The sequence below is a fragment of the Esox lucius genome, chromosome 20 (genome assembly GCF_011004845.1).
Source record: "Esox lucius isolate fEsoLuc1 chromosome 20, fEsoLuc1.pri, whole genome shotgun sequence".
In the NCBI taxonomy this organism is placed as follows: domain Eukaryota; kingdom Metazoa; phylum Chordata; class Actinopteri; order Esociformes; family Esocidae; genus Esox; species Esox lucius.
Window position 1 is genome coordinate 20,076,330 of NC_047588.1, and position 10,776 is coordinate 20,087,105.

The 10,776-nt window shown below is 39.7% G+C and overlaps 1 protein-coding gene across 2 annotated transcripts; it reads right to left on the reverse strand.

Annotated features, from left to right (window-relative positions):
* Positions 1-1,175: 1,175 nt before the first annotated feature.
* LOC105019206 (Krueppel-like factor 10) lies at positions 1,176-9,365 on the reverse strand. 2 transcript variants are annotated; one of them, XM_010885191.5, is made up of 4 exons: positions 9,171-9,365; positions 6,611-6,856; positions 3,963-4,857; positions 1,176-3,690 (listed from the first exon to the last, which is right to left on the reverse strand). In XM_010885191.5, the coding sequence occupies exons 1-4, from the start codon at positions 9,210-9,212 to the stop codon at positions 3,419-3,421; spliced, it is 1,455 nt and encodes a 484-aa protein (XP_010883493.2). In that variant the 5' UTR covers positions 9,213-9,365; the 3' UTR covers positions 1,176-3,418. The 2 variants fall into 2 exon arrangements, with proteins under 2 accessions (XP_010883493.2, XP_010883494.2); XM_010885192.4 differs by lacking the exon at positions 6,611-6,856.
* Between the last annotated feature and the right edge of the window lie 1,411 nt (positions 9,366-10,776).

Sequence of the window (10,776 nt, forward strand, 5' to 3'; positions counted from 1 at the left end):
CATACAGTAACTAACCCCATGTAGGGCGCTACATTGGATCAGTCTGTATTTATACCAGGGCATACAGTAACTAACCCCATGTAGGGCGCTACATTGGATCAGTCTGTATTTATACCAGGGCATACAGTAACTAACCCCATGTAGGGCGCTACATTGGATCAGTCTGTATTTATACCAGGGCATACAGTAACTAACCCCATGTAGGGCGCTACATTGGATCAGTCTGTATTTATACCAGGGCATACAGTAACTAACCCCATGTAGGGCGCTACATTGGATCAGTCTGTATTTATACCAGGGCATACAGTAACTAACCCCATGTAGTGCACTACAGACCAGAGATCTATGTATCTGGTTTGAGGAGTTTGAAAAGTTACTTTAAACGGAGGATAATTGGTACCTCAGAAGTGATTCACATTTCAGCCAGGTACATTTCTATGACATGCCTTCTGGAATGAATCTGTTTAGAGCAGGTTAATGCAGCGCTAACCCTGAATGAAATGACGGGAGCCACATGTTGAGGGCCAATTAAATTCGGTATTAATGAGAGGTTATAAAAAAGTTGATAGTGGCTATGAATTTGCAAGATAGCTTTAGGTTTCCTTTTGATGTTTGCCACAAATGAAAATGTGACATTGACTTTCCTGTGAATTGATGCTTAAGCATCATGTCAAGCTTTCAGCTAGCCATGTCTGATGTATGTGGAGTTACAAACCTGCTAGCGGTAGCAGCAGGCAGATGAGCAATATCCATGGTTTTAGTTTGGATGAAGGCTAACTTTATGTAGCTAGCGGAAGCAGGCTAGATTTGGAAAACTAAGTATATCTAGCTTGCTTCATGGTTTATTACTCTGGGCCCAAAGCAGTGCACTTAGTAGGGAATGGGGTGTTATTTGAGATGAACAAGGCAGTACAGTGTCTTTGTTTTGATTAAGGGGTACCTTTATTTTGATAAGGAATATGAGTACAGAACATTAGTCCCCAAGCATCCTGTTGATGGAAGGGCTCTAGGGAACCGGCCCTCACACAATGTATTAATCTGGTATTCAGATTTGTCTTGAGGCATTTCTCATATTGCATCATTTGATGTTATTTTTTATTTTTTAATCCCTTACAAGTCCCTGGACAGAATTGTGCAAAATTTGTGAATTAGTCTTAATTTTTGACTAAGGCACTACAGGGCTCTACAGTATGACCATTTTACTTGCATATGCACCTAAATATTTTTCTGTGCAACCTGCAATTAATCAAGGGTCCTCAGTACACCTAGAGAAATCAAGGATTTAATATTAATACCTCAAATGCTTTTCATTGTGTTCCTACATTTTTGAAGTTGGGTGCTTCCATGCTCCCTGTAAAATGCTTTTTGAAGGTCAATGTAGAGCCCTGCATTAAATTTGGACTTTATTTACTTTTCATTTTGCTTGAAGTTATGAAATTAATATAAAACCTCTTAACTGAATCATACTGTGTATGTGTGTTGTTTTTTATTTTGAGCTCCAAAAGCATTCAAACCATAAATTAGTAACTTGAGGCTGACATGTAATGGTAATTAATGATCAATAGAGAAAGTAAAAAAAGAATAACCTTTAACTATATCCAGTGCTGCAGGTATATTCTTTAACTTAAACAACTGTTAGCTAAATGTTAATGGAAGTAATGGAGTTACCTGCATGTAAAAAATCATGTCACTTAAAATGTTAACTGGCAGTTTAAAAAATGATTTATTTTAGCTGGCATTGGCTAAAGTTAACTGAAGTTTGTAATGGCTGTTTTGAAGAAACTAAAATGAGGGTTCCAATTTCTGAGTCCCCTTAGATTCCAAAGCAACTTCCTCACTGTGTGTGGTGGCAAGATTAATTTGATAGTTTTACACTTCCGATTCTTTACTTCATTATTGCCTAAATAGTTTTATGTGGCATAGTTAGGTTGAAAATATTTTTTTTACCCATTGCCTGAATTATAACGGTAAACAACCATTTGTTTCTTTTCATGTGTTCTTTGTATTTCTAAACACTAGGTGACATTTTTATATCTCAGTGAAGCGATCATGGCCATAATTTAGTTCTTTATCACTGGATCCCAATCCAGCCCCAACCCAGAGTGCTGATGGAGGCTGATTGGTGCAAACTTGCTAGATGTGGCTCCTGCTGATTATTTTGAGTTCCTCAGCTTTGGGACACTTATGTGGTTAGTAGTTGGATTTGGGCCTGAGAGATGTCTCCAGTAAGTCTATCTCTCTTGTATGCACAGAACCTCAAACTAATTTCTCACATCTCAATATTTCCCTGCTGAAAAGGGTTAATATTACATGACCGCATCATTTTGCGCATGCTTAACTTTTGAAAGAGATTTTACAGCTTACTAAATGTATGTACCTGTGTACCTTCGGAACAGGTATTTCACAGCACTGACTGCCATTCTGTCATGAACAGGCGGTTGTCTAGCACAATCAGTAAAACTCGGAATCATGCATATCTGAATAATCATACAAAGTTTGTTATAGCGCCTTACAGTGGTACGCAAAATACAGAGGAGAACCAACACTTTTGTCAGCCATAGCCCCAACAATATACAAACCGATCTCTAATAGTCAGAGGTGCAGACCATCTACAACAAAGAAAAGGAGATACAACATGATCAAGTAATTGACGTCACCTGTACATAGAGTGGATCTAAAAAGTCTACACACCCCTGTTAAATTGCCAGGTTCTTGTGATGTAAAAGAATGTGGCTACTTATACACTACATTTGTAACTTATATATCACCCATACATTTGTCTTATACACTACATGGTTCGCTAGTACAGCTCTGATTTGGGGAAAAGGCTACTTAACGTTGTGCCACATTTTGCTCTGCATGTGGCACTTGACATCAAAGCGTTGAATATTAATAAGGATGAAGTGCACGCCCATGGCATTAAGCCAGTGTGCCTCCTTTTGACCAATAGAAATACTGCATTTTAGCATGCACTTATGTATACACTCAACTGGTGAGTAAATGTTGTTAAACAGTATCAGTTCATTATTACTACAGATATATTATTGACATTGTCTTACATTACAATGCAAAAATTCTACAGAATTCCCTTTTAAAATGCCTTAAGTTAAAAGCCATTTACTTTTAGCAATTTTGAACAAAGTTGACATTTATACATGTAAGACTAAAAAGGAGTGTAAAACCCTGCTTATTCAACAAGCATTGATCTGCTATCCACAGAACATACTGTTCTCTCAAGTGGACCTGAATGAAACATGAAATAATAAAATGTAAACCTGCTTACTTTAAAAATAAGAAGAATTCAACCTGTAATTAAATGTGTTATGCCTTTTAGTCTTTTAGTGAGCATCACAGTAAATGACTTGATTTCTTTCTAATTAACAACTTGTCAGTTATACAGTCTTGAATAAGAGTTATTTTATGGCGAAGGCCAAAAGAAGAGCGCTGAACACAGCGGATGTGTGACATCTCCACTGTGAAGAACTCCCATCTGCCAACTAGGGACCTTCTTCGAGGCAAGGTGTCGACGGGCATGTTTAGCAAGGTGGTCGCTACGCATGAAGCAACTGTGGCACATGGGGCAGGCAAAGCGCTTCTCTCCTGTGTGGGTTCTGCGATGGCGGGACAGCTCGTCAGACCTTGCAAAGGATCTCTCACAGCCTTCCCACCTACACTTGAAAGGTTTCTCACCTGGGAAGGACACAGAGGAAAGACTGGTTACAGCAAGAAACAAACACACTGTCATGAATACGAGCTAAGATGGAGGAGACACAGCCGATCAGTTTACCTTAATTACCTGTCTCTTTTATTATGGTGCTAAGAGATCTTTGCACATTGTAGCTGTTATGCATCAGTAGCGACCATAAAGGTATGAAGGAATTTTTTTTTACCAGTTGACTGAGAAAACTCTCATATTTAAAGAATATGAGAGTGATTATCCCTCCCCAACAGCTCCGCCTCACCTGTGTGAGTCCTCATGTGGGCCTTTAGGTGAGAGCTCTTGAAGTAAGTCTTGCCACAGTCCTTGTAGAGGCAGATATGGCTGCGGAGTCTGGACAGCTCAGCAGGCTGCAGCCTACTTGTTGGAACCACAGAGGTGAGGCCTGGCGCTGGGGCAATGGCAGGCAGCCTGGTGCCACCAGGGGTCAGCAGTGAAGGCTGGACTGGGACAACTGACCGGGGAACCAAGAATACAGCAGGGGCCTTTGTTACCTGTCTACTCATGAATATGCCTGGAGGAAGACCTGTTGCAGACTGTTGTTTTTGACTAGTTATTGCAATGTGTTTATGCACAATGGTGGAGGTTACCACTGGACTATGACAGTCCACAGGAGTAGGGACAGCAGGTAATATCTGGCAGTAAATTGGCACAGGGTAAGGAGAAACCCTATCAGTGGCAGGGGACACTAACGGAGGCTGGTGGAATTTGCCGACAGAAGCTGGCAGATTCACAGTAACCAGAGCCTGGGGAGCAGCCAGTGCTGCCGGGGAGTTGGGGGGTGTTATGTTCCCTCCCGAGGCCCTGCTGGACAGCCTGTCTGCCAGGTGGTTGTTGATGCTGACTGAGCTGGGCTGAGGCTGTTGGGGCGGTGGGCGGGTTACTCTGTGCTCCAGAGGGGGGGCTCGACCGATGCCCAAGCTGCAGCACTGTGTGTCTGCGGTGTGGCGGATCACACTGGTGGCCTGTGATCCGGGCAGGCTGACTAGCTGTGGTAGAGTCTGGCCCTGCTCTGCTGGCAGTGGGCTATGACTCAACCATGAGGTCTGTACTGCCAGTGGACACTGCAGCACTGCCTCTGTAGCAGGACCACTGTTAATGACCTCAACCTTTGTTGGGCTGTGGGGGGGGGTCATACACTGAAACAGAGGGTAGAAGAAAGAAACAAATGGATTGCAAAATAGTAGAATATCTCCATTGTGTAAAGGTATTTAATTTATGTATGTCACAAGTTAGTAATGCAAAAAAAGCCATACAATGCAATTTCCAGAGGGTCCTGAATTACTTTAACAACCTATAAAACATACTTTTACATGTTTTTAAGCACTCCCCTAAGACCCACCATAGCACAGTGTACAGTCTGTCTCTTCCTGCAGCTGCAGTAGTGCAGTCTGTCTCTTCCTGCAGCTGCAGTAGTGCAGTCTGTCTCTTCCTGCAGCTGCAGTAGTGCAGTCTGTCTCTTCCTGCAGCTGCAGTAGTGCAGTCTGTCTCTTCCTGCAGCTGCAGTAGTGCAGTCTGTCTCTTCCTGCAGCTGCAGTAGTGCAGTCTGTCTCTTCCTGCAGCTGCAGTAGTGCAGTCTGTCTCTTCCCTGCAGCTGCAGTAGTGCAGTCTGTCTCTTCCCTGCAGCTGCAGTAGTGCAGTCTGTCTCTTCCCTGCAGCTGCAGTAGTGCAGTCTGTCTCTTCCCTGCTGCTGCAGTAGTGCAGTCTGTCTCTTCCTGCAGCTGCAGTAGTGCAGTCTGTCTCTAATGTGGTGACTAAATTTCCATGTGTGCCACCATACACCATACCAGTGTATTAAAGAGATCAGTCCAAATTAATTATTCTGAATACGTCCTCAGTGTCTATAGAAATGACCTGTGATGTAGCAGACATCAGACGTCCTGTATAACATATTGAATGGACATCTGAGGTTAAAAATATAAAAACAAATATTAACCCAGTGGGTTGATTATTGAAGGGCAGATTCTGAACAGGGAGATAGAGCTTTTTTCAGGATAGAATGTTTTGGGTGAACTCATACGATCTTGGAAATGTCAAAGCACATTTAGCAGAATGGCATGTATGTAAATCTGATCCAGATGCTTTCATTGTTTTGAAGACATGAGATGGCCTATTGGATCTCAATGATAATGAAAGGTGCATAGAATTGCAATTCAAAAGTTCGGTCCAAAGTTAGCATTGGCAGACTGTAAATAAAATTGACCCTGTTTCAGAACCTTCCCCAGTGGATTGGATTTGATTGGTCAAGAGTGGAGTAGAATATTCTTGAATTCATTACCAATCTCTAAATGATTGATATACACCTGAATCGTGTGTGTATACTTGTGGACTTGTCTAAAAATAGCAGCATTACGCAATTTCTGGGCAAATAATTTTTTGCTTTCTCACTGTGTTCATAAACTGAATGATCATGCTTAAAAAAAGCACCCTCATCCTTCTCTGCTAATAAAAGATCACTATCTATTTTCAGTTTGACCTTTGTTGTCCAATTCTGGTGATGGCTGCCTAGAATATTGTTGGTCATGAATATCTCTCCTTTGATAGCAACAAAGTATTTTGAATATTCTTTGTTACTGTTGGCTGTGTAGAATTTTTTTTCCTATCTAACATATACGTTTAATGTTTCTCATACAAATTTATATGAAGTGTCCTCTGATTTGTTTTGTTCCAAGAAAAGCAGTAGCTGTTAATGCTCTGCTCAAAGCCTCTTTTTTTAAATGGAAGTAATTTTGCTTTAGAGACAAATTCCAAAAATTGCAACAGTGATTTACTATTGACAAAAAAATGTATTGGTTTGACAGTTCTAATTTGTTTATATTTCACTGAGTATTGAATGCGTTTGACAAGCTAACAGTGATTGAGAGAGAAGATAAAGAAACAGAGGCAACTTACAATCGACTGTTGGTCGTCGGCTGGGTCAGGTGTGAAATGACAGTCATCCTCTGAGAAGTCAGAGGAAGGGGTCAGAGGTCGGAACTTGCCATTATGCTTGAATGTGCTGGAAGTCCTAGCTTTGCAGTGCTTGTTAATTGAAATTAGAGCCTCCACCGCCTCCATAACTTCTATGGCTATGGTCTCAGTAGGGGATTCCTGACTCTGACTGATAGGATAGCACAGTTCATCATTTTCCTTGGTATTCTGTTAACAGATAACATCATAATGTAATGTATTTAGTCACTGTGATCCACAATATCTAATCATCAACACTGATGACGCACAACTCAATTGACATCAGTTGAAATTAGATATTACAAACGTACACATTTTCAGTGAAATCTAAACAAACTATTTTCAATATGACTTTATCCTTCATGAAGGAAATAAATACCAGCAAATATGTGTTTATTCAAGTGTCTAATATACAAATTCGGTAAATGTCTATTCAGTGTCAGTAGGTTAAGGTTTCTTTATACACAATCATCAGTAAATATATGTGGTACCTCTCAATACTGGTCACCTTAAACATCTTAATTTGATTGCTTTGTCAACCAATAATTACATAATATGTAAAAAAAAATATATATATATATATATGTTCATGATGTTGAAAATGTTTTGTTAAATGTTCAAGATGAACAGTGTGTGATTGGCTAGGGTCGGCAAGCAGCACTTTGGCCCTTCACCCAGTTCCCTGCCGATGAACCAAGTGGGCTTCTCATACAAACAGTCCCACACCCTCTCAAGTCCAAGTGTGCTCAAACGCTGGTCCATGCAAAAGTATTCCAACCACTGACCAATTCTCTATTTTTACAGAATTATGGATGTTACATTGAAATTGTTTTCTTTTATATTTTATTTTAAAACCTTAATGCTCAAAATAAATTGTACAGTACCTATATAGTTTTTTGAAGAAAGAGATATGTGACTGAAGCCACAAGAAAGGCCAACAATCACATTGAACGAGACAGTTCAAAGTGATTGGAAGTGAATTACTTGTCAACCATATCAAGAGATCTGCTTAAAACTCTCCAGTATTGGAAGGTGCAAAGAAAGAAGTAGTTACTCAAAATGTATCACCTGAAAGCATGTGTGTCCCTGTTTCAATCTGGGAAAGGGTTCTGTGGTTATCTAAGAACAAGATAGAGGTTTCTGGCCAAAACTCAGTCAAAGTTGACAACCTGGAGCAAATTTGCCAAGAACAATTGAAAACAAATGACTCCAACAATATCATAAAAATCAGAAAATTGGTCAGGGGTTAGAATACTTTTGTAAGGCACACATACCACCTAAGAATATATTTTGAATAGTATTCATTTGGTCCTAACCAATCTATCCAACATTTTAGTTTTTATGTTTATTCAGAAAATGTAATCCATAGTATTTACCACCACCTATGTCCTGATTATCATCAAAAATGAACAAATACCTAATGTGATAATGCAGCAAAGTTTGAGAAAAAAATCATACTTAAAACTGCAAAGCAGATGTATTCAGTAGCAGAAGCATGCAAACCTTGGTGTAGTGATGAGGGAAACTGGAGACAGCATGTCTGGCATGAACGTACTGCTTCTTATTTATGGTGTTTTCTGATTGTGTAATAGATGTTTTTACTGCTTCAAACAATAAGCTAGCTAGCTAATGCTAGCATTGGCTAATTGCATAAACAAAGCTTTTAACCTTTAATTTTCTACACTTCCAAGTTATTGTTAGCTAAACAATAAGCCTATCCCTTTGATGCTGGTAACCTGTCCTTTGTATTTTAACATTTTGTTCGTCATTTTTTGTTTCCACCTTCCATTGATTAAACATATATGGTATGTAACTTGCCATACAGAGGCTACACCATTAGGTTACATAATTAATTTGAACCTTGACAGATATCTAAGTAATAGCTGGGAAGCCCCAGTTAGCTTTGTGGGTACCCAAGCCGTGATGGAAATTAGCCAGGATCGTTCAGGAAACATAAATGCATTGTCAGCAGACTTACATCTCATCTCGCTAGCAACTCCCTCAAGAGGCCTGGGTTCCCACAAAGCTGAATGAGTTCAACAGGTGGGTGAGTGGGTCCTTACACACGTTTAGCAACATGACCTCCTGGTTTGAAGAGCAATGTGAGAAAATCAGTGGATGCTTAGGGAGAATGCATGGTACAATCTTCAACTCTCCAGAATATTGAAATATGGGGATAGCCTCAATGGCTCTGGCCAATTTGTAGCAAGCGCTGTCAAGAGACGCAGATGAGACCTGTTTACATCTCTAGGTCTAACGCATTGCATTACGTAAATATGCGTCCTCTACCCTTTTCTATGAATGGGCCAACTATAACCTACAAATTCAACTATTTAATAACTACTTGTGTGTGTATCTTTGTAAACAGATCTTACAAAGGTATGTTTACTTTGTAAACGTAGGTTTTCTACAGTGATAATTTTTTTAAAAACAAAGTGATATTTCCACATGACCTTATCCATGGTTCCTAATAATTCACCGAATAATAAATGTAGCTACTTACATTGTTCTGGCGCAGGATAAAAGATGACGTACAGTTTTTCATATTCGAAGACAATGTATCGAATGTAACATTTCGGTGTCAATGGAGTAGAGTGTGACAGTCCTGTCGTAAATGTTGATAGATATTTCCTTTTCTATTTTTCTAGCTCCCTTTACCATCATTGCGGTGGGTGGCCTACAAACGATCGGGGTTTCATTTCAGCCAATCAAACACAAAGGTGTGTTTGGCAGGAACCAATAGCAGAAAAATCAACGCATGATCAGGAGCTGATGTGGTCCGTGGAAACAGCGTGGTGTGCAACATCGTCTGTGTGTGAAAATACCACTTCAAATCAGATGAGTAAAGCTGATTTCACGTAGTTTTGGAAAGTAGGAAAATTAGGTCTGGGACGTGTTGTGAGGAAGTGCTATTAAAATTGGAAAAAGATAAATGCCTATGTCGCGTGTGCGCGAGTCAGATTAATATCGATCATCACTGGGACGTGAACCCTTCTCATTCAACTCTCGGCCCTTCAGTTGCGCGATCCCAAAGCTGTGTTAGTGAAACTGTGGTTTAGGTGTAGGGGTAGTTGGGCAAACTAATTCAATCCGGCTCGCGGTATGTTTTTAGGCTGTTTTGACGCTATATATACTCCTGTCCATTCTCAAATGTATAAAACAAAATTGAAAGTATGTTTTAATTATGGACCCAAAAATATTTTAATAACTATGCTTTTCTGTCAAATTGATTTAGACAAACTAATTGTACAATATCAAAAACTATTTAAACGTCTAAATCCGATCTGGAATGCAAGCCAAAAGTCTCAAGGATCAAAGAAACATATCAAGGATGATTAATGGAAACAAGATGTACCTGAACCCAATTTCAAGTGTCATAGAAAAGGGTCTCAGGACTAATGTTTGTTTTTTCTTTTTAATAAATTTGCACAAAATTTGTCATTACAGGGTATTGTGTGTAGATTGATGAGGAACAAATAAATGTCATCCATTTTAGAATAAGCCTGTGAAATAAAAGTGAAAAGGGTATGAATACTTTCCAAAAGCACTGTTGTGTGATTTGCGTCAAGTGCAGAATTCAACAAAAGTCTTCATTATACTTCATTACAAATACACAGTGTACTGCAGGGACAATACATTGTGGGTGCTGAGTCTGGGGACTGGATGCCGAGTTTATGTACTGTACATCTAAGCCACATGTCTTGAAGCTAATAAATGAGCTCTTGACCTAACTTTGAGGCTTGCGGGTCACCTGAGATTCTTGCTGGAGTGGAGGTATGGGACACAGTTCCAGAATCAATTACTTCTCCAATCAGAACAGGATAAACAGAGCAGGAGCATCTATGGTTCCCCTCACTGCATTGTCAGGAGCTACCTGGAAGAACACATGACCAGAATAAATGTCTCTATAGGTATGCAGGTGTTTACATATTATACAGACAAAATTGAGTCCATGCTGCAGAACAGGAATTAGTGTGTACATTGCTGGTTAGGGTGAAATTGCATTAAAAGTGTCTGGACTTTTAATACAGATTTTGTTCTAAAACATGAACAACTTTATATTAAACCCTTCAAAACATTTCCGTAACCCTTAACAACATATCCCAGAT

What these genes read in the sequence shown, in the direction of transcription:
- LOC105019206 (XM_010885191.5), bottom strand. Translation starts at nt 9,212, where the DNA reads ATGAAAAACTGTACGTCATCTTTTATCCTGCGCCAGAACAAT. An exon ending in TTATCCTGCGCCAGAACAAT is followed by an intron (nt 6,857 to 9,170) that starts GTAAGTAGCTAC and finishes ATCTGTTAACAG; the next exon opens with AATACCAAGGAAAATGATGA. An exon ending in CCGACGACCAACAGTCGATT is followed by an intron (nt 4,858 to 6,610) that starts GTAAGTTGCCTC and finishes CCTCTGTTTCAG; the next exon opens with TGTATGACCCCCCCCCACAG.